The sequence below is a fragment of the Psammomys obesus genome, unplaced genomic scaffold (assembly GCF_907164565.1).
Source record: "Psammomys obesus unplaced genomic scaffold, mPsaObe1.curated_primary_1811, whole genome shotgun sequence".
In the NCBI taxonomy this organism is placed as follows: Eukaryota; Metazoa; Chordata; class Mammalia; order Rodentia; family Muridae; genus Psammomys; species Psammomys obesus.
The window spans coordinates 23,605,351-23,629,737 of NW_026592510.1; the positions used below are offsets into that span (position 1 = coordinate 23,605,351).

A 24,387-nucleotide genomic window follows, 5' to 3' on the forward strand; every position below is an offset into this window, starting at 1 on the left:
TCAAAACAACCCTGAGATTTCCCCTTACACCCATCAGAATGGCCAAGATGAAAAACTCAAGGGACAACACATGCTGGAGAGGTTGTGGAGAAAGGGGAACCCTTCTCCACTGCTGGTGGGAATGTAAACTGGTACAACCACTCTGGAAATCAATCTGGCGTTTTCTCAGACAACTAGGAATAGCGCTTCCTCAAGATCCAGCCATACCACTCCTAGGCATATACCCAAAAGAGGCTCAAGTACACAAAAAGGACATTTGCTCAACCATGTTTGTAGCAGCTTTATTTGTAATAGCCAGAAGCTGGAAACAACCCAGATGCCCCTCAACTGAAGACTGGATGCAGAAACTGTGGTACATCTATACAATGGAGTATTACTCAGCAATGAAAAATAAGGAAATCATGAAATTTACAGGTAAATGGTGGGACCTGGAAAGGATCATCCTGAGTGAGTTGTCCCACAAGCAAAAAGACACGCATGGTATATACTCACTCATATAAACATACAACATAGAATAAACCCACTAAAATCTGTACATCTAAACAAACTAAGCAAAAGAGAGGACCCTAACTAAAATGTTCAATCCCCATCCTGAAAGACAAAGAGGATGGACATCAGAAGAAGAAGAAAATAGGAAACAACCTTGGAACCTGCTACAGAGGGCCTCTGAAAGCCAGAAGAAAACAGGAAACAACCTTGAAACCTGCCACAGAGGGCCTCTGAAAGCTTCTGCAGTATAGACTGTCAAAGCAGATGCTGAGCCTGATGGCCAACTGATGGGCAGAGTGAATGGAATTCTATGTAAGAAGTGGGAAATAGTAAGAGCTGGAGGGGATGGGAACTCCACAAGGAGAGCAACAGAACAAGATAATTTGAACACAGGGAACTTCCCAGAGACTCATACTCCAACCAAGGACTATTCGTGGAGATGACCTGGAACCCCTGCACAGGTGTAGCCCATGGCAGTTCAGTGTCCAAGTGGGTTACATAGCAATGGGAAGAGGGACTGCCTCTGACATAATCTGACTGGCCTGCTCATTGATCACCTCCCCCTGAGGGGGGAGCAGCCTTACCAGGCCACAGAAGAAGACAATGCAGCCACTTTTGATGAGAACTGATAGATAAGATCAGAAAGGAGAGGAGAACCTCCCCTATCTGTGGACTTGGAGAGTGGCATACATGCAGAAAGGGGAGGGAGGGTGGGATCAGGAGGGGAGGAGGGAGGGGCTTATGGGTGGATACAAAATGAATCAAGTGTAATTAATAAAAAAAAAAAAAGAGATGTTCACCACTCACACTGTGAGATACATTTGTAAACAATTTCTCTCTCAGCTTGTCTTACTGCCCTTGGACATTTGAACTTGAGGGAACAGAAGGAAAAATCTCAATATTTCAATTTCCAAGTAGAAAACCTGAGGTCAGAGACGACCAAGACAGCACAGCAATGCAGTCACGTAGACTGGTGATGATAAAGTAGATACATGTGTATTTCTTTTCCCCAACACTATCTGAATCAACCGGCACAGCTGTCCTGCAAAGCAGATGTGCTATTATTTTCCATGCACCAAGGAATATGACTGGCCCAAGTCAAGAGAGCTACAACTCATGATTCAAACTATGAGGATCCTACATTCAAATTGAATTCTGTCTCTGGTACTTGGAGATAACCTTGAACAAACTTATTTTTCAAAGCCTAAGTATTTTTCCCTGTAAAATCAGCTAAGGATACTGGTTAATTCACAGTCTAGCTCAGTAGTAGAGCACTGTTTGTGTGTGTGTGTGTGTGTGTGTGTGTGTGTGTGTGTGTGTGTGTGTGTCCTTTGCCTCACTCAGCACCACAAAAGAAAGAAAGCAAAACCTCCCTTTTTCTTAACACAGACATTGTTAATTTATAAATGGCTCTTTTCTCTTTATATTGTCTGTCTTACTTTGTATCATCATATTAATCAGAGTTGACTTGGTAGACAAAACATATTATATTCTATATGCATCAATCATAATTATAGAGTTTGTCTTATAAATTAATTCAGTATCAAAATACTTTTACAGTGAGTTGGCATCACTCTCTCAGCTTCAGGATCTCCTGGTTGAGTTTCAGTCCTACAGGAGAATGTTGCTTGTGGCAAAGAGCTCTTCTTTGCCTCCTCATGTTCGCACTTTGAACATAGTGACTGCAGTTTTTGCATTTCATTCCCCAGTTTAACTAATTAATATGTATAGCAGATATCTCAGAAACCCTATACTTGTAAATGGAATGTTTGTTTTCAGAACAAGAACTGATGATTTCCATGAAACAGAATAACTATTTTAATTGAAAATAGATTCCTCTTTATAGTACATCTTAACCACAGTTTCCCCTCCCTCCACTCCTCCCATGTGCCCTTCTCTCTTCTCCCCCAGATCCACTCCCCCTTCATTTCCTCTTCAGAAAAGAGCAGGCCTCCAAGAGACAACAGCCAAAAAGGACAAAACAAGACACAGAAAGACAAAGGTGAAGATCTCATAGGAGGCTGGACAAGGCAACCCCAATGAAAATCACTTTTTAAAAGTTGTTTTTATTTTTGGTGCAAGACTGTTTGCCTTTATGTATGTGTACCATGTGTGAGCCTGGTACTTGCAGAGGTCAGAAGAGGGCATCCGATATCCTGGAACTTAAGTCACTGAGCATTGTAAGCATGTATATCACACTGGGAACTGGACATGGGTTCTCTGATAGAGCAGTACCCACTCTTAACCTCTTAGTCATCTCTCCAGCCCCCGAATGTTGCATTGCTGAAGAAAGTGAGAGGACAAAAGGAAAGAGAAGGAGAAGAAATCTACAGTTCAAAATATGAGATTTTCAGAGTTCCAGGAATTCTTCGGAGGTACCTCAATATGCTTATTTCCAGAGAACTTAACTGACTGGCCCACAGTGACCCATGCAGGCAGTGGCCCTACTGGAAGTAACACCTAGACATTAAAATGTAAATGAATTGTCTTAATTCCAATGAAAATGAGTCCCAGTAAAGAGTCACTTGATGTTAGAGAGTGATTCAGGCACTTGCTGCTTTTGCAAAGACTCTAGGTTCAGTTCAAAGCACCCACACAGAGGCACACAATCTTCTGCAGCTCTGGTTCCAAGGATTCCAGTGCCTTCTGGCCTCCGTTGGTATGGACATGGTGCATATGCACACTGCAAGCAAGACCTCATGCTCATAAAATAAGTATTTTTTTTTAAGTCAGGTGTAAAGGAAAGACACTTACTGGCCCTGACTCAAGAGATGGAGCTATTCATGCTATTAGATTACATTCCTGGAGTGATTTCTATTTATCAAGCACCATGTAAAGACTTTCTTATTCTCATCGTACTTAATGAACTCAACACCCTTTGAGGCAGAAGTCATTATTATATTAGTTTTACAAATAAATATGCTGATGTTTAAGAGATTAAACAACTTCATATTTGTTTTCTATTGCTAAGAGAGCACAGTCAGAATTTGATCCTAATTATCTCAGTTGGAAATTTATGTTCCTAATCGCTATATTTTGGCATACATTTTAGTCTGTTTGTGTGTGAGTTTCATTTCCAGATCAGAACATCTTAAAGTGAAAGGCTGTTCTTTAACATGAGAAGAAGTCTTCTTGGACCCAAAGAAAAGAAGTCTTATAGAAGAATAAGGTGGGAGACATTGGTAATGGGCAGCTGACCCCATAACCATTGCTCCAGAGGATAATTTTTCTTAATTTTTATTTTTTTAAGACTAGTTACAGTTTGTTAACTTTGTATCACAGCTGTAGCCCGCTCCCTCATTCACTCCCAATCCCACCCTCCCTTTCTGATCTCCTCCCTGCCCCTTTCCAAGTCCACTGATAGCGGAGGTTCTCCTCTCCTTCCATCTGACCCTAGCTTATCAGGTGTCTTCAGAACTGGCTGCAAAGTCCTCCTCTGTGGCCTAGCAAGGTTGCTTCTCCTGAGGGGGGGGTGTCGAAGAGCCCACCATCGAGTTCACGTCAGAAACAGTCCCTGTTCCCCTTATTATGGTACCCACTTGGATACTGAGCTACCAAGGACTACATCTAAGCAGGGGCTCTAGGTTGCATCCATACATGGTCCTTGTTTGGAGAAACAGTCTCATAAAAGACCCCTGTGCCCATATATATTTGGTCCTTGTGGAACTCCTGTCCTCTCCAGGTCGTATTAACTCCCCCCCCCTTTTTTTGTTTTTTGTTTTTTTGGTTCCCTGCATTCTGCTGGAGGTTTGGTTATGAGTCTTAATATCTGTTTTGATACACTGCTAGGTAGAGTCTTTCAGAGGCTCTCTGTGGTAGGCTCCTGTCCTGTTACTTGTTTGTTCCTACATCCAATGTTCATCCCTTTTGTCTTTCTAAGTGAGGATTGATCATCATACCCTGGGTCCTCTTTCTTGTTTATCTTCTTTAGGTGGATAGATTTCAGTATATTTATCTTATCTTATAGGACTATATAAGTGAGTATACCATGTGTGTCTTTCTGTTTTTGGGATACCTCACTCAGGATGATCGTTTCTAGGTCCCATCATTTGCCTGCAAATTTCATGATTTCCGTGTTTTTGATTGCTGAGTAGTATTCCATTGTGTAAAAATACCACAATTTCTGTATCCATTCCTCAACTGAGGGACATCTGGGTTGTTTCCAGGTTCTGGCTATTACGAATAAAGCTGCTACAAACATGGTTGAGCAAATGTCCTTGTTGTGTACTTGAACAAATTTTGGGTATATGCCTAGGAGTGGTATAGCTGGGTCTTGAGGAAGCACTATTCCTAATTGTCTGAGAAAGCGCCAGATTGATATACAAAGTGGTTGTACAAGTTTGCATTCCCACCAGCAATGGAGGAGGGTTCCCCTTTCTCCACATCCTCTCCAGCATGTGTTGTCACTTGAGTTTTTGATCTTAGCCATTCTGGTGGGTGTCAGGTGAAATATCAGGGTCATTTTGATTTGCATCTCTCTGATGGCTAAGTGTTTCGTTAAGTGTTTCTCTGCCATTCTGTATTCCTCTACTGAGAATTCGCTCCAGAGGATAATCAGTACTCAAAATATGTTAGCTGTAATGATTGCTCAGCTTTATATACTAAACCCTGGTGTAGCTGCAGTGGGCAGCCCTTGGGAGGTAGAGTGGGGACCATCTCTGCCCATTAAAATAATGAACTCCCACAGGTCATTTGAAAACTTTAGTCACAAAGAAACAGGGATTCCAAAAGCACACATTTTTATTTACACAAAAGTCAGTATATATATATATATATATACAAACAAAAAGTATGGGATCAGAAATGAGGCAGACAGCAGTGGGAAATGCAAAAGATTACAGAAGAGGTCATAGATGAAAAGCCAACAATATCTCCTCTGTGGTTCAAGATCTCAAGATACTTCTCCTAAAGAAATTCAGTAAGTCTACCTCATTCCTTTCCTCTTCATTCTCCTAAAAATATAACAGGCTCATCCCAGCTTTCATTTGTAAAGGAGGCAGAGAAACAATGCAAAGTCCTGCGGCTGTACAGACCAGACTTTGTACAAACTGAGTCCTGACAACAGTGCCTGGCACAGAACAAGTACTAAGTAAGCATTCACAATTGTATTCTGATCACTATTAAATGTTAGGATTATTGTTTTTGACTAAAAAACACACTATAGATTTTATCATAATAATAATATGCCAGGCATAATAACTGATGGGCCACTCGGCTGAACTCTGAGGATAAGCAATGGAAAACATTTCATCCATTCATGAAGATTTACCAGGTGCCTGTGGCTTGAAGGAAGATTCAGTAGCTTAGAATACCCCATGGCAGTCAGAAGCAGAAGTGATAAGAGTGACAAGGACAGTTATGCTTGGACACAGGCAAACAGGGACAGTCAAATACCATAGAAATGAGAGAAGACCAACAGCTCAAATGTCACCAACATATCATGGCAAATGTTCTTTTGCCTTTTTAGATACACTGTGTTCACTTTGACCTGACACCAGGTCAAATGACCAGTCTGTCATTCTTATTTGCTCACTGCATGTGTTTAGAATCATAATCTGGTCTGGCTGGTGACATCCGAGCTGAGCTTTGCTGGTTGCTGCCCTAACAAACCCTTTCTTCCAGCTTCTTTTCTCGGGAGAAACCCTAACTTTGAACCATACACTTCTGAAGTTTTCTCATGGAAACTTGTTTATTGTGCTGCCATTCTGTAATATATGATGCTGACATTTGACAAGTCCAAATTGTCATCTTTATGTTAATTTCATGTGGTGACTTGTAGAAAAACTTTCAACAATTTTGTAATGTTACACGTGTAAGTATACATTTTTTTTTTAATCTTGGTTTCATTATGTTGAAAAATGAAATGGTAGGTAATGGCTTGGATTCCTTGCCTTTCCCCGACACATACATGTATAATACACAAAAAAGTATGGCCTTTCTAATTCATTTCCTCCTCCTCCTTGAGTTTTTATATCAAATATTTATAAAACATTTAAATTACCAACTTAATTTTACCTTAAGTTGGCTGATATTTTTAAGCAAGGAAAACTTAAAAAGCCACAGAAAACCTAATTTCAAAAGGACCTGAAACACAGCTGATTAAAGTGTCCCATTTTGCCTTCGGTAAAATGAAGCTCTGGAAACGTGAAGCGGCTTCCCACAGCCCCTGCCAAGACTGGAAAGTTGCTGAGAACACAATTCCATTTTCTCACTTCCAGTCAGTTTTCAGTCCTTTAAACTAAATTTCTTCTAGTCAGCAAGGAATACACCATGCAGCTTTTTAAAAGTGCCAACAGATTATTCTAGGTGACTTGACTGATTTGGGCAGAAGATGTCTAAAATTATTTTCTTCTTTTTTATGATTTTTTATTTATATTTTTATTAATTACAGTTTATTTACTTTGTATCCCCCTGTGGCTCCCTCCCACCTCCCCTCCCACTCCCACACTCCCTCCCCTTTCTCCAACCCATCTTCCTCCCCCAGTCCACTGATAGGGGAGGTTCTCCTCCCTTTCCTTCTAATCCTACTCTATCAGGTGTCATCAGGAGTGGCTGCATTGTCTTCCTCTGTGGCCTGGTAAGGCTGCATCCCCCTCAGGGGGAGGTGATCAAAGAGCAGGCCAATCAGTTCGTGTCAGAGACAGTCCCTGTCCCCATTACTATGGAACCCACTTGGACACTGAACTGCCATGAGCTACATCTGAGCAGGGGTTCTAGGTTATCTCCATGAATGGTCCTTGGTTGGAGTATCAGTCTCAGGAAAGATCCCTGTGCCCAGAATTTTTGGTTCTGTTGCTCTCCTTGTGGTGCTCCTGTCCTTTCCAGGTCTTATCCACTTCTTTCATAAGATTCCCCATGCTCTGTCCGAAGTTTGGCAATAAGTCTCAGCATCTGCTCTGATACCCTGAAGGGTAGAGACTTTAAAACTTGTACACCTAAAGAAACTAATCAAGAAGGAGGACCCTGGGTAAGATGCTCAATCTTCATTCAGAAAGGCAAAGAGGACGGACATTGGAAGAGGGAGAAAGCAGGGAAGAGGACAGGAGCCTACCACAGACATTCGAATTATTAAACAGGTGTTAACAATTTCTGTAATGTTCCAGATATGTCTGTTCTCTCTCTCTCTCTCTCTCTCTCTCTCTCTCTCTCTCTCTGTGTGTGTGTGTGTGTTACATGTTCATCTGTGTGAACATGTGCATACAAAGCATGCATGTGAGAGCCAGAGGTCAACACAAAGCACATTCCTTAATGGCTGTCCACCTGATTTTCTACACAGAGTTTCTCAACGAGCTCCCTGCTTTTGCGGATACCCTGGCTAGCCAGAGAGCTCCAGGCATCCTCCCATCTCTGCCTGACTAACCCCAGCTCCAGTGCCAAGATAATAGATGTGTGTGGCTAGTCTTTATTCATAGCTTCTCGGAGGCCACACTCAGGGCCCCATGATTGTGCACGTCTTATTGGCGGAATCATCTTAATAGCCCCATTTTTTTTTTATATCAAAGTCCCACGTGTTCCATGTTGGATTTGAACTAACTATAGAGTCTAGAATCACAGTGAATTTCTCATCCTCCTTGGCTCATACATGTATGTCAACATACCCAGCTTACGTGGTGCTAGGGATTAAAACGCAGGCTTTCAACATGCGAGGCAAGCAGTCTACCAACTTAGTTACGTCTCCAGCCCCAAGTTATTCTTCCTAAGGTTACAAACACAGTCTCTTTATCCTCAGCTATGACTTCTTTTATGCAGGAAGTTTGCCTATGTCTGGAGGAAGAAACAACACAGCTGTGACCAGATTCATCCTCCTGGGATTTTCAGATCAACCTCAAATGAAGGTCTTCCTTTCCATGCTCTTTCTGGGGATTTACCTTCTGACTTTAGCCTGGAACCTGAGCCTCATCACCCTCATCAGGATGGACACTCATCTCCACACACCCATGTACTTCTTCCTCAGTAATCTCTCCTTCCTGGACATCTGCTATTCATCCTCCACAGCCCCCAAGATGCTTTCTGACATTATCACAGGTCAGAACACCATCTCTTTCCTTGGCTGTGCCACACAGTACTTTGTCTTCTGTGGAATGGGGCTGACTGAGTGCCTTCTCCTGGCAGCGATGGCCTATGACCGGTACGCTGCGGTCTGCAACCCACTGCTCTACATGGCTCTCATGAGCCATACTCTGTATTTAAAGCTGGTGGCTGGGGCCTATACGGGTGGTTTCCTCAGTTCACTGATTGAAACGTGCTCTATTTACCAGCATGATTTCTGTGGGCCCAATGTAATCAACCACTTCTTCTGTGACCTTCCTCCGGTCCTGGCCCTAGCCTGCTCCAATGTCTTCAACAGCCAGGTGGTAACCTTCATCTTAGGTGTCATTGTGGGGGTGATGTCTGGCCTAGTGGTCCTTGTCTCTTATGTATACATTGTTGCTGCTGTCCTGAGGATCAGCTCAGCTAAAGGTAGGACCAAAGCCTTCAGCACCAGTGCGTCTCACCTGACTGCTGTGAGCCTCTTCTATGGCTCTGGTCTCTTCATGTATATGAGACCCAGTTCCAGCTATTCCCTTAGCCAGGACAAAGTGGTGTCTGTATTCTATGCTGTGGTGATCCCCCTCGTGAACCCCATCATCTATAGCCTCAGAAACAAGGATATTAAAAGTGCCATGAGGAAAGCTGTGGAAAGAAACTATGTGCTTTCTCGTGGAAATTCATTTTTCTAACATTGGGTAGTGATTACATGAAGATCTGAATGAGTGCATGTGGCAGAAATTTAGGTAGGTTTGACTACTAGATCTTCAAGATGGGCCAAGCTTATTCACCCTATGCTATTTTATTTTTAACTAGAGACTGTTTTATAATTATTGGTGTATAAAATAAAATAAAAACGTGTACATTGAGGTTTCAAATGCTCTCTTTATTGGAAAACCTCACCATGGCAAAATAACTTTCTGCAACATCAAAATATCACTTATCTGTACTTTAGATGTGGGACACAGAGAAACTGAGCTGGAACTCAGTTTCCTGCTGGCTAACACTGATAGCACACCAGAGAGTGTTGAACAGCCTATCAGGAGAGAAGCCATCAACAGTATCACCCAGCTGTGGTCTTGCCTATTACAATACCAAATCATCTGATAATATATGCTCACTGGAATAACGGTGACATGGATGTTCTAAAGGTAACCAGGCCACTTCCCGATTGGATCTGAAAGCCTGTTCTATTGGAGGGAAAACGTGCAATTGCTACTATAAACATGATCTAGAGCTTCTGGCTAAGAAGGCCACAGACACTTTGTGGGAGTCTATTGATAACTTGCTGTTGATACATGGACACATAGCTTTGCAGGTGGCTTATGCTTTTAATCCCAGCGCTGGAGAAAGAAGCAGACTGATCTCTGTGAGTTCAAGACCAGCGTGGTCTACAAAGTGGGCCTCAGGCCAGTCAGGGATACGTAGTGAAGAGACCCTGTTTTTAAGAAAAACAGTCAAAAAAGTGGATATGTATAGAAACTGTGTGCTAAGGAATTACGCTTGATATTCTTAGATGGCGCATCTCCCAGCCTTGGTCAGAGAAGCCTCTTGTCAGTGGAAGGTGGTCAAAACAGAGACTCATTACTGGTCAAAGTGTTGAGAATAATTGACTTCTGAGAATTCCACATTTTTAGAACATCCATATGACCTTCTTTTATTTCCCAAGGTTCAGTTAGTAACAAGGACAAGGAGGAGAAAGAATGGAAGTGCATGAGGATGGGGCTGAATGCTATGAAATCCTATCTTCTAGGAATGACATGGCTACTGCACCTCTAACTTTACAGCAACTTCCATTGCCTGCACAAGATTTGCAGGAGATGAAGCCTTCCAATGGTCCATCCACCCCTAGCTGAGGAGTCATTTAAAACTAATGGTTCCTAAGAAAGTGGCAGTCACATTTTTTTCATCTCTTTATTCTCCTTTGGTAAGCTCTCCATCATACAGTAAATAAACTTTCAAGAACCCCAGTTAAACTCAGTGAGTTATTTTTTTAAAAGGATATGAAAATAGAAGAAAAAGGTCTTGAGAAGAATAATGATTTTAGAAGGAATACAAGTGGAGAAGAAGGGGAAAAGAGATTTTAATATGCTCAAAGCACATTACATACATAAAGAAAATTTCAAAGAATAAATTTTACATTGTATTTTAAGAAGAAATGTAGTATTTTGTCTAAAGCATGCATATTTATGTTCCTTCAAACCTTGTGGTTTGCCAAAGGAAAATGTACAGGTACTTGTGATGGTTAGGATTTTTTAAGTTTTATTATTTTATTAGTTTTTAAATTATTATTTAAATTCTTTTCTGTTCTCTCTGTGTGTGCACATGTGTGTGTGTGCATGCGTGCATGCATGTCTCTGTGTGTGTGTATGTGAGTGTGTGTGTGTGTGTGTGTGTGTGTGTATGTGTGTGTGTTGGTTACCATTAAATGTCTATCTGTCAGAGTGTAGAATCACATAGGAAGAGAGGCTGAAGGGAGGATTGCCTAAATCTGGCTGGCCTCTGGGCAGCCTGTGGGAAACTGTATTGCTTCCCTAAGTAAGGCAGAATGGAAGATCTACCATCAATGTGGATAGCAACAATTTTTTTTCTTTTTAAAAATTTATTTATTTTTTATTAATTACAGTTCATTCACTTGAAATCCCAGTTGTAGGCCTCTCCACTTCCCCTCCCAATCCCTCCTTTCCTCCCTCATCTCCTCCCATGCATCCCAAAGTCCACTGATAGGGGAGGTCCTCCTCCCTTTCCAGCTGACCCTAGCCTATCAGGTTTCATCAGGACTGTCTGCATTGTCTTCCTCTGTGGCCTGGTAAGGCTGCTCCCCCTCAGGGGTTGGTGATCAAAGAGCCAGACACTGAGTTCATGTCAGAGACAGTCCCTGTCCCCAATACTATGGAACCCATTTGGACACTGAGATACCATAGGCTACATCTGTGCAAGGTTTCTAAATTATCTCCATGCATGGTCCTTTGTTGGAGTATCAGTCTCAGAAAAGACCCCTGGGCCCAGAATTTTTGGTTCTCTTGCTCTTCTTGTGGAGCTCCTCTCCCTTCCAGGTCTTACTATTTCCCCCTTCTTTCATAAGATTTCCTGCACTCTGCCCAAAGTTAGGCTATGAGTCTCAGGATCTGTTTTGATACCCTGCTGGGTAATCTTCAGAGGCCCTCTGTAGTAGGCTTGTAGTAGTCTTATCCCCTGTTTTCTCCCTCTTCCGATGTCTGTCCCTTTTGCCTTTCTGAACAAGGATTGAACATATTATCCAGGGTCCTCCTTCTTGCTTGGCTTCTTTAGGTGTACCAGTTTTAATATGATTATCCTATATTTTATATCTAATATCCACTTCTAAGTGAGTATATACCATGTGTGTCTTTCTGCTTTTGGGATACCTCACTCAGGATGATCTTTTCTAGTTCCCACCATTTGCCTGCAAATTTCATGACTTCCTTGTTTGTAATTGCTGAGGAGTATTCCATTGTGTCAATGTACCGCAATTTCTGTATCCATTCCTCAATTGAGGGACATCTGGGTTGTCTCCAGATTCTGGCTCTTACAAATAAAGCTGCTACGAACATGGTTGACATTTCATCAGCTGTGCTTTGCATGTGAGTGAAGAAATCAGGGATGCAGTAAGCAAATAAGCATGCAGTTATTCTCTCTGTGCTCTCACAGGTAGATGTTATGTGACTAACTGCTTGTACTCCTATGTTGAAATTCCCCTCCAGGATAGAACCAAGAATTGTAAGCCCAATAAATCCTTTCCTCCCTGTTTTTTTGTTTTGTTTTGTTTTGTTTTTTGCTGCAGTCTTTTATTCTGAGAAAAAAAAAAAAAACCTCAAACTCACATTGGCACTGAGTAAATGCAATTGTTCCTATGATAAACCTGAATCTGCTGTTTGGGCAGAGGAATTTGAGAGACTTTGCAACATGGGTCTGGAAAAGCCACTGAATGCTATTGGAAGAGCTTAATGGTCATTTTATCAAAAAGTTGGAAGACAGTAATACTGAAAGAAATATGGACAGTTGCGGTCCGGTTCATGAGGTTTCGGGGTGATAAGGACTTTACTAGAAACTGGGTCAGAGGCCATTCACGAGAGGCTGGGGCTGAAGAATCTGTTGTGATTAATATAAAATCTTCACCACTGAAGTGAAACGCGTGCTTCATTGGGACAAGAGGAAAGCATGTAGAAACTCGTACAGTCATGGTCCAAATGGGCCAGGCTACACATGGTGCTTACAGCAAAATTTGGCGTTGAAGTAAGAGATGTCTACATGGTACTGGTACTAAAGGAATAAAGCAGTTGTAGAGAGAAACTGAGGCCTGGCACTGTGTTTCAGGTCTGGAGACTCTGAAGGGAGGTCATAGAAAACATTGGCAGGAGGAAGCCAGTGTTGCAGTCTAGACCCAGGATATTGAGATGCCAGAACCACTGGGACATCTCCCAAGGACAGCTGTGGGTGTAAAATAGAACTAAAATGAAATGGAAGCTCTGTGTGTTGGGAACAGCATGGAGATAACCTAGAACCCCTGCACAGATGTAGCCCACGGCAGTTCAGTGTCCAAGTGGGTTCCATAGTAATGGGAACAGGGACTGCCTCTGACATAAACTGATTGGCCTGCTCTTTGATCACCTCCCCCAGAGGGGGAAGCAGTCTTACCAGGCCACAGAAGATGACAATGCAGCCACTCCTGATGAGATCTGATAGACTAGGATCAGAAGGAAGGAGAGGAGGCCCTCCCCTATCAGTGGACTTGGGGAGGGGCATGCATGAAGAAGGGGGAAGGAAGGTGAGATTAGGAGGAGAGGAGGAAGGGGTTTATGGGGGATACAAAGTGAATAAAGTGTAATTAATGAAAGTTTTAAAAAAATGTTTCTCAAGACAAAAAAAAAAAAAAAAAAAAAAAAAAAAAAAAATGTCCCTAAAAAAAAAAAAAAAAAAAAAAAAAAAAAAAAAAAAAGATTGCCCTGAATTCAGAATTCAGACAGAATCGTCACAGTTGGTCACTGGGCAAAGGGAATGAGGGTAGTCTATGAAGAAGTTCTGGATGTGCCCAAACCCCAGAAACCTAAGACAAAGGACCCAAAGGTGTTGGTTTTTTTATAAGAATTGATACTGTTCCTAAGAACCACCTCACTGTTACTTTCCAGAGGAGGCTGAAGTTAGAGCCTGGCACCTACAGAGGCAAGCCGGGATTACAGACACCACTCTGACCTTGATGGGGCAAGTAGCCTGCATTCTATCAAGGAGTACAGGGTGATTGTACTCTCTAGACTCGTGTCTGTGTGTCTGTCTGTATTTGAGGCAGAGTCAATGTAGCCCAGGTTGGCTTCACGCTATTAATCCTGCCTCAGTATCCTGAGTACTGAGATTACTGGCAGTGTGGCTAAGAACATACTTTAACAGACAGAACTTAGACATCAATAGGGGACTGCACACCTGGTCGTAGCAGTCGTTTCTATAAATGTAAATTATGAATCAAAACTCACCACCCCTAGATAAAGCACATAGCTTTGAGTTTTGTGAATAAATACGTTGTTAGATATTCTCAATTCAAACTACCAATTTATTGTCATAGAAATCTACTTACATGTTGTCACAAAATCTGTAATTTCTAGTCCTAAATAAAATTGTACCAGTTGTAAAAAAAAATTCATAGAGGAACTTACGATTTTAGAAGTGTGTGTGTGTGTGTGTGTGTGTGTGTGTGTGTGTGTGTTTAAATGGAGTTAATCATGGCAGAGAAACACTTAAAGAAATGCTCAACATCATTAGCCATTAGGGAAATGCAAATCAAAACGACCCTGAGATTTCTTTCACCTTACACCCATCAGAATGGCCAAGATGAAAAACTCAAGTGACAACACATGCTGGAGAGGTTGTGGTGAAAGGGGAACCCTCCTCCATTGCTGGTGAGAACGTAAACTGGTACAACCACTTTGGAAGTCAATCTGGCACTTTCTCAGACAATTAGGAGTAGTGTTACCTCAAGACCCAGTTATACCACTGCTAGGCATATACCCAAAATTTGCTCAAGTACACAATAAGGACATTTGCTCAACCATGTTTGTAGCAGCTTTATTTGTAATAGCCAGAACCTGGAAACAACTCAGATGTCCATCAACGGAGGAATGGGTACAGAAATTGTGGTATTTTTACACAATGGAATACTACTCAGCAATCAAAAAGGAGGAAATCATGAAATTTGCAGGCAAGTGGTGAGATCTAGAAAAGATCATTCTGAGTGAAGTATCCCAGAAGGAGAAAGACAAACATGGTATATACTCACTTATATAGACCTACAAGATATGATAAACATAATGAAATCTACACACCTAAAGAAGATAATCATATCAGCTTTGCTCAGCTGATTTAGAGGGCCTTGTTCTCCCGCTGTCCTGCATACCCTCTGGCTCTTGTACTCTTTCTGCCTCCACTTCTGTGGTGTCCCCTGAGCTCTGGGGACAAGGGTTTAATGAAGACATCTCATACAGAGCCATGTACTTCCCTTAGGGAGAACTACCTAGTACACAGGCCCCAGACACCCAAGGACCTCATGAAACCCTGGGCCTTGCCCACAGGTTCCTGAGAATTCAAATCAAGAACCTGATAACTCTACATAGGGTTGATACTATGTTCAGAAGTTTCACCTCGCCTTAGTTAAGCTAGGACCACCAGGGCCAGCTGAAGCTCTGACATGGGCCCAGGAGAACTGGCAGACTGAACAACACAGCCAGCACCCAGGCCCACGTTTAAATTGGCCCAACACAACATTTACTCCATCTATGAACTTCAGGAGCACATAAAAGGGCCAATCCAGTAAAAGCAAGCCTGCGGGATCGCCATTACACAAAGGAAAAAACAGGACATCCGTGGGGAGTCCCTGTGAAGATTCAGTATTGACAATGTAGCAGAAACCAGGGGCCTTAAACCACACAAATGACTCACTGCAATGAACATTTGCAAGTAAAGCTGTTTGAGCAAAATGGTATACTATGTTAAACACTGTGACACACTGCAGCTTTCACAGCAAGATGTTTGTTCGTTTGTTTGTTTGTTTGTTTGTACTCTGATTCTTTGTGAATGTCACATCATATACCCCAATCCCACTCATCTCCAGTCCCTTCATATCACACTCTGCCCTTGCAACCTCCCTCCTCTAGATAGGTGGATGGGTAGATAGATGATAGGTAGGTAGATAGATAGATAGATAGATAGATAGATAGATAGATAGATAGATAGACAGATGGATAGATAGATGAAAACAGCACCAGGAACCAGAAACTGGATAGCGCAGAGACCTGCTGTACTCACAGATTGGTGCTAGTCCAGTTTTCATTAGAGAAACTGCCTCTGGCAGCTGATGGGAATGGATGCAGAGACCCACTGCAAAACATTAGAGAAATTTCAGGTTGGAGGTCTCCATCAGGTTTCTCCTCTCATATATCTTTTGGATATATGCCTAAGAGTGGTATGTCTGGATCTTGAGGTAGCACTATTCCTAATTGTCTGAGAAAGCGGCAGATTGATTTCCAGAGTGGTTGTATAAGTTTGCATTCCCTCCAGCAATGGAGGAGGGTTCCCCTTTCTCCACAACCTCTCCAGCATGTGTTGTCACTTGAGTTTTTGATCTTAGTCATTCTGATGGGTGTAACGTTTTGATTTGTATTTCCCTGATGGCTAAGATGTTCAATCCCCATCCTGAAAGGCAAAGAGGATGGACATCAGAAGAAGAAGAAAACAGGAAACAACCTAGGAACCTGCTACAGAGGGCCTCTGAAAGCCAGAAGAAGAAAACAAGAAACAAACTAGGAACCTACCACGGAGGGCCTCTGAAATCCTCTGCCCTGCAGACTATCAAAGCAGATGCTGAGCCTGATGGCCAACTGTAGGGCAGAGTGAATGGAATTTTATGTAAGAAGTGGGAAATAGTAAGAGCTGGAGAGGACAGGAACTCCCCAAGGAGAGCAACAGAACAAGAAAGTTTGAACACAGGGAACTTCCCAGAAACTCATACTCCAACCAAGGACTATTCATGGAGATAACCTAGAACCCCTTCACAGATGTAGCCCATGGCAGTTCAGTGTCCAAGTGGGTTACCTAGTAATGGGAAGAGGGACTGCCTCTGCCATAATCTGATTGGCCTGCTCTTTGATCACCTCCCCCTGAGGGGGAAGCAGCCTTACCAGGCCACAGAAGAGGACAATGCAGCCACTTTTGATGAGAACTGATAGACTAAGATCAGAAAGAAGAGGAGAACCTCCCCTATCAGTGGACTTGTGGAGGGGCATGCATGCAGAAAGGGAGGGAGGATGGGATCGGGAGGGGAGGAGGGAGGGGTTTATGGGGGGATACAAAATTAATAAAGTGTAATTAATAAAAAATTTTTAAAAAGTAAAAAAAAAAAGAATTTCTTTAAGTGTTTCTCTGCCATTTGGTATTCCTCTACAGAGAATTCTGTTTAGCTCTGCACCCCATTTTTTAATTAGATTACTTGACTTGTTGTTTTAACTTCTTGAGTTTTTTATATATATTCTGGATATTAGCCCTCTGTCTCTTAAAGACCAGTTTGGGTGGCTGTTTGTGCGGTCTAAGATAAGAGACCACCTGTGCTGGTTTTGCATGTGAACATACAGTTTTTCCAGTTCCCTGTAGTACAGAGATGATTCTTTGCTTCTTATGTCTTCCTGTAGCTTTGTCCTAGTGGCTTATGTCTGCTTTAGTCACTACTGTACTTTTTACTAAATCTTTGTAATGTAATTTAATACTTTCTATTTATTATTTAATATTTTCTATTCAAGTTCAATCCTACTAGTGAGCTATTCTGCTATTAGTTATTGCTCTTAGCCTCACATTAGGTAAGAATACTTGGGCTTTGAGATATTATCTATTCAAAGTCACATAGCTCTAAGTGCTACAGTCAGAATTCAACTCATACTGTCTGCTATCAGCTCCCATAGTTTGAATCTTAGTTTCTGGCTTTGTTGTGATTTGGCCCTGCCTGTTCCCTGAAAGCCTGTTTTCCTCACACATACGTGGGAAATGATCCCACGTCTGTTTTGCTGTGCTTGTTGATTCAGATTAAGTGTATGAAATGCTTATGAATCAGAAATGGAAGTGCTATGTAAGCAAGGAAGTGTATCCATACCTAATTTATCAATCTGGGTTAATAGCCATTTTAGAAAATGTTGGTCTCAGGTTTTTCCCTTTGGAAATTGGGAGTTTGGAACTAGACCGGTACATGTATCCTCTCCATTTCAAATGACTCTTAAGGGCAATCACCTGGATTTATAATCCTGTGACTGGCATAAGACCACAGAAAAAGAGCATGGGTTCAGAGGGACATGGCAAACCTGCAGAGAAAGCTACTCCAGGCACCAGAAGGCAGATGCCATGAGTGAGTTCTTGCTGTAATTGACCTCTTTCACCTCTGCTCTCCATGACACATTTAAGAGCATCTCAGTGGTGCCCATCTCTCCTGCTATACATTGACAGTGTATATGTTGTGCTCCATACGACCTATTTAAGGGTGCAATAGGCCCACTGGAAAGTAACCTTGATGAAGAAATAGGTAATTTCAACATTTGACATTAACTATGGCTCCTCAAACCTCAGTGACTGGGTGATGCTCATGGGAACAGCACGTACTCAAGAACATCCTGCTTCTTCTTTCTTTTCCCTCCCTCACTTCCTTGCCTTCCTCTTACAATACTTCCTTGGGTTCTTTCCAGCTTGACTCCAATTGGCTGAACTGTAAAAAGAATGCTCAGAAATATTTAAGTATTACCATGAGGAAAGTGATAGTGTTGAATTCTAATTACGTAATATCTTAAGGATATGACCTTGAACTTCATTGCTCTCTTGTTTTGTCATCCATAAAATGGCAATAATATAAATTTGAATAAAAACATGTATATAAAATATGACTCAATGTAAAAGTCAGTAATTGAGAATTGAATTAAAAAGTTACTTACTGAGTTTCGGGGAAATTTCCTAAGATCAAAACATGTTTGTCTGTGTTTCCCAATTTCCTCCAAAGGACACTTCTAATTTTTGCCCTTGGGGATTTTGTTTTGGAAATCACAGCAGTTTCATTTCCATTTAAATAAAGAGCCTTTATTCATGACTGCTGAAGAGCAAGGGACAAAAATGAGCCATGAAAATATGGCAGAGTGCTCATATGCAAGTTCATTTGCCCAGACAGAATATTCCCAACAGCTTCTGTTGCTCTAGAGCCCCAGCATGTAGAACACAAGCCTAGGTAAATCAGGCATGCAAGGTGCTCACCCCTGGCCAATGGAACTTCTCTGGTAGTCCCTTGGATGCTTCTTTGCTGGAATTCTCATTGAACAGCAGACACAGCATTGCTTCAGTGAGCCTGACCATGTTTTTATTAGACAAAGATTGCCAAGGGTCTTGATTAACTACACTCACGTAGCAAAACCTCCAACCAGTTTTTATACCAGCATCTCCACAAATCAGTTCGTACTGTACTCATCTGAGAAAATGGCAAACTCCTGCAAAACCCTCTTCAGAGAGAGTGAGTATATTTAGAAATATTTTCCCTTTTCTCCAGTTTTTCTAAATTGTGACACAAAAAATGTCAAGATAGTTATGTTGTGAAAAAGAAAACCACCTTAAATTTGTCCGTCTTTTTCTCCCGTGGGTTAAACTGAGTACTATAAGGTTGGCTGCCCTGTCACTAGAATGTATAAAATAGTACTGAAATTAAGTGAGCTGAGCTGCTGGATCAGGAGTTTTGTCTGTTGTTGGTGACTTGGGGGGATGTAATCTGTGAAAATGTACAATTTAAAGACTTGTGTAAATCTGTATTGAAAAATTGTGTTAGCATCGCTCTAAAGTAATCCCCTCATGAACACACACACATCTGAATGTACAGAAAGAGAGAGAGAAAGAGAGGAAATGATGACTATTTGTGGTGATAGATATACCAGTCCTTCTAATCTGATTGTTACATTACATCATCTACTAAATTGTCATTACAGCCATGTACTGAAATGTCACACTGAATTCCACAAGTATGTATGACTATGTGTCTGTTAAAAAATAAAAATAAAAATAAAAAACACAGTAAACAGAAAGATCCCCAAGGTTCTTAAAAACAAAATAAAAGTAAACCAAAGTGTGATATTCTTAGCAGCATGTCCAAAGCTGGGTATATTTGCACATTTTCTTATATCTGTTGGAAGTTTATTCTGAAAAACGTGGTAAGCGTTCTCGTACTAATTTCTAGGCCTGAGTCTCACAAAGTGAAATGCCGTCTTCCTCTAAAAAAATTACAGACTCTGAAAGCCTGCTTCAGTGTTGTCCTTTCCTCTATTCAGAGAACATTTCTCCATTGGTGAGAGAACTCATTAGTGCATTTAACGTGGTTACTAAATCGTGCTAGTGTTAGTGTCCATGACACACCATGGAGTAGTGAAACATCCAAATTACTCATTGCATTCAACATTTGGTATGGAAAATTACTTTCATGTGTGTGTGTGTGTGTGTGTGTGTGTGTGTGTGTGTGTGTGTGTGTAAAGTAGAGGAAGATGGGAAAGAGAGATTATATAAGAATTGTTTCTTCCTAAAATTCTGAGCATTTGTCAGTGGTTTTGTTTCTATCACAGGTATTACTACATTGTGCTTTGTAAAATTAACTTTCAATTCCTTTTTCCAAATTTACTGTATTTCTTGGACAGGGTCTCAGTATGTATCCCTGCTTTGCCTGGGATACACACTAAATATGCCAAACTGGCCTCAGACCCACAGAAATCCACCAGCCTCTGGCTGCCAAGCACTGGGGTTAAAGTTGTGTGCCAACATGCCCAGCTCTAATTCACTGTTTCTATGAAAAAATATTTACCTATATATTTAAACAATGTACTTTGATCATATTCTTTAAGTACTACCTCCTTCCAATCAGTCCCTAGAGAATCTCCCCATTACTCTCCCAACTTTATGTCCCCTTTTATTTCTTCGTTATTAATAACCCCTGAGTCCAATTAGCACTACACATATGCACAAGGGTATGCGACCACCCACTTGGGGCACAAGAAACCTATCAGTGGCCAATTCCCCATAGGAGAGTGACTCTCCCTCCCTTGGGAGCTATACGCTACTAGGAGTTCTTTTGCTGAGAGATTTAAATCCTATTCTCCTCTTAGACTGTTTTATTGCTATGGGTATGAAATGTATTTTCTACTTCAGTGTCATATAAATGCACATATCTATTTCATCCTTCCTTGAGATTGATAACTCCAGTAAGTTCTTACATAGATTTTGTGAAAGAGATTTTCCTCTCCCTATTAATTTAAAATACCAATATTAGCACGTAGAAAATCTTACCAATATATACATTTATTTCCAATGTATTTATTTGTTCTTTGGGTTCATGTCCACTATCCTAAGAATGATAAATTATCAGTGTCTGTTGAATATATTAGTATCTGAAAGTACAAGTGATTTATTCATCTCTTAAAAACATTTTGTTCATTGTCACTGACTGTCCCTTTCATCTCAAGGTAGGGCAACTAGGGCATACAGTATAGACAATAGGATTTACCAATAATGCTGCTGTTAGTGAATCCTAACTTGTGGTATGTAAAAATTGTACCTCTGTGATTTTGGAAATGAAATATTTGCTTTGATCGTTTTTATCCAGCAAGGTCAATCCCATTACGATGTCGCCTGTCCTTCAATCTTTAAGCCAAGCAAACTAATCATAAGATAATTAAGTGGGCATATGTCTTCATGACCCAAAGGAGGTTCACCTTCATGGATAGAGGTCTCAGTAGACTTTGACATAGAGCAAGTATGTTTCACTGCTCACAGGGCTGATAAGAGAGCTCTCGCTTTCTCAAAATGATAACATAGACCCCATCATTCCTAATTGTAGGTACAGCTGTCATTCACCATTGATCGTCAGTTCTCAGTGATAACCCCCACCTACTGAACAGTACCTAACACGGATACCTGGTTGTGTGCTGTGCACTGGCCGCCATTTTCATTCAGAGCTGTCTCTGTAAACATTTCATTTAAGGATTTCTATTGTTTTCATTTTTTATTGATCAAATCAAAATAAGTATCTTAGCTGCTTAGGACGATTCACTAGAGAGTGTGGACATTAGGAGCATGCTTCACACTGAACACCTCAGCACATCTCATGACACTCTTAAAGAAGCAACATACACTAATTTGAGATAATCTTGGGGACACAAATAGTAAAGGATACTGACCTCCTTTGGAGCACTTCCTGTGAAGGTCTCGGAGGAAGACTTGTGTACATGTTCCCATTCCAAAAAAACACATGAATTATAAGTTACAATGTTTTCCAGTTTGGAGACTTAAATATGCTTATAAAGAGTTTTAGAAATTATTATAAATATGATAAATTATTGCACTTCTTTTGTAAGCAAGGTAGGTTTTTCTTTTCTTTCTTTCTTTCTTTCTTTCTTTTTTTTTTTTTTTTAATTTGAGACAAGGTCTCAATATGTTGTGTTGGTTGGCCTGGAACTCACTATTTATACCAAACTAACAGCAGAGATTTGCCTGGCTTTGCAATGCTGGAACTGAAGGCATGAGCAGCCATGCCTGGGTTCTATTTCTTTTTTTATTGCTTTTAATTCTTTGAAACTTTCACACAGTGTGCTTTGATCATGTCCACCACCACCCCCTACTCATCTCAGAGTGTGACAGTTTGAGAAGACTAGGGCCTTTCCACAGGACAATGAAGGAATCACAGGAGAACAAGACAGATGGTATGAAATAGTGATGCTACAGTTTCACCTTGGTCAACTATGGACTAAATTGTCTTCTTTCTGATTTTAGGAACACCAAGGAAATGATTGCAAGGGGAAACAGCACTGAGATCACCCACTTCATCCTCCTGGGATTCATAGATTTCCCCCGAATCCTAACACTGCTCTTTATCACATTCCTGCTTGTCTACATTACAACTCTGACCTGGAACCTGTCCCTCATTGTTTTAATAAGAATGGATTCTCATTGTGGTATTTTTACACAATGGAATACTACTCAGCAATCAAAAAGGAGGAAATCATAAAATTTGCAGGCAAATGGTGGGATCTAGAAAAGATCATTCTGAGTGAAATATCCCAGAAGGAGAAAGACAAACACGGTATATACTCACTTATATAGACCTATAAGATATGACAAACATAATGAAATCTATACACCTAACAAAGATAATCAAGAGAGCGGACATGGAGTAAGATGATTAATCCTCGTTTAGAAAGACAGAGGGGATGTGCATTGAACATATGACAGGAGTCTACTGAGCATATCTGAAAGACTCTAACTAGCAGTGTTTTCAAAGCAGATACAAAGACTCATGACCAAACCTTCAGCAGAGTACAGCAAATCATATGAAAGAAGGGGAGTTAGTATGATGGGGAAAGGATAGGAGCTCCACAAGGACCAAATATATCTAGGCACAGGGTCTTCTCAGAGACTGACATTCAACCAAGGACCATGTATGGATATAACCTAGAACCTCTGCTCAGATGTAGCCTGTGGTAGCTCAGTAACCAATTGGTTTCCCATAGTGAGGGGAACAAGGACTATTTCTAACAGGAACTCAATGACTGGCTCTTTGACCTCCCCACCCCTTAAGGGAGGAGCAGTCCTGTTAGGCCACAGAGGAGGGCTTTGCAGCCAGTCCTGAAGATACCTGATAAAACAGGATTGGATGAATGGGGAGGAGGTTCCCCCCATCAGTGGACTTGGAAAGGGGCATGGTGGAGATGAGGGAGGGAGGGTGGGATTGGGAGGGAATAAGGGAGCGGGACACGGCTGGGATACAGAGTTAATAAAATGTAACTGATAAGAAAAAAATAAAATTAAATAAAAAAATAAAGTTGCTAGTTTAAAAAAAAAAAAGAATGGATTCTCACCTCCACACTCCCATGTATTTCTTTCTCTGTAACCTGTCCACCATAGACTTTTGCTATGTTATCTGCACAGTACCAAAAATGCTCTCAGACTTTTTCCAGGAAAAGCAAACTATCAGCTTTGTGGGCTGCATTGTTCAGAATTTCATCTTTTCCACCATGGGCCTGAGTGAATCTTGTCTCATGGCAGCTATGGCCTATGACAGGTATGCTGCCATTTGTAACCCACTGCTCTAGTCATCAATCATGTCACCCACTCTGTATTCTGATGGTCCTGGCACCCTCTATGTCTGGGTTCACTGCTTCTTTACTTCAGTTGTCTGCTTTGCTTCGTCTCCACTTCTGTGGAGATAACGTCATCAAGCACTTCTTCTGTGACATGCCACAGTTGCTAGTTCTGTCCTGCACAGACACTTTCTTCCTGCAGGTCCTGACTGCAATATTAACAATGGTCTTTGGATTTGTAAATGTGCTAGTTATCATGATATCCTACGGCTATATCATCTTGTCCATTCCGAAGATCACTTCAGCTAAGGGCAGGTCCAAGGCCTTCCACACCTGTGCTGCTCACCTGACAGCTGTCTCCCTATTCTACACTCCCAGTATCTTTGCATCAACCATAACCTAAGAGAACAGGAAGTGGTTTAAATCATGAAGACTGATGGCAAGAAAGTATCATTTACTTAGTATTCTGATAGCTTGTTTCTGGCATCTTGAAAAGGCCGATAACCATGTCTGAGCAGCCTGAGGGAGCCTGCCATTTCTTACTGTCCTACACATATCCCAGATAGTCTGCCTAGGGTTGACACAGCCAATCAGATCAAACCATCCAATTTATTTTGATATTTCTGGCATCTGGTCAAGTTTGCTCTAAGAAAACTCATTGCACTAATAGTCACCAAATAATCAACATTACAGAGATTAGACGCACCTGAAACACTATCAGCATTCTCCAGCC

The 24,387-nt window shown here is 41.3% G+C and overlaps 1 protein-coding gene and 1 pseudogene across 1 annotated transcript; both read left to right on the plus strand.

Moving 5' to 3' along the window:
• The first annotated feature begins 8,249 nt into the window (after nt 1-8,249).
• Nucleotides 8,250-9,209, plus strand: LOC129681883 (olfactory receptor 5A2). Its single transcript, XM_055614102.1, has one exon. The coding sequence runs from the start codon at nt 8,250-8,252 to the stop codon at nt 9,207-9,209; it is 960 nt and encodes a 319-aa protein (XP_055470077.1).
• A 13,151-nt stretch (nt 9,210-22,360) lies between these two features.
• LOC129681978 (olfactory receptor 5AN1-like) lies at nt 22,361-24,057 on the plus strand (annotated as a pseudogene).
• The last annotated feature ends 330 nt before the right edge of the window (nt 24,058-24,387 follow it).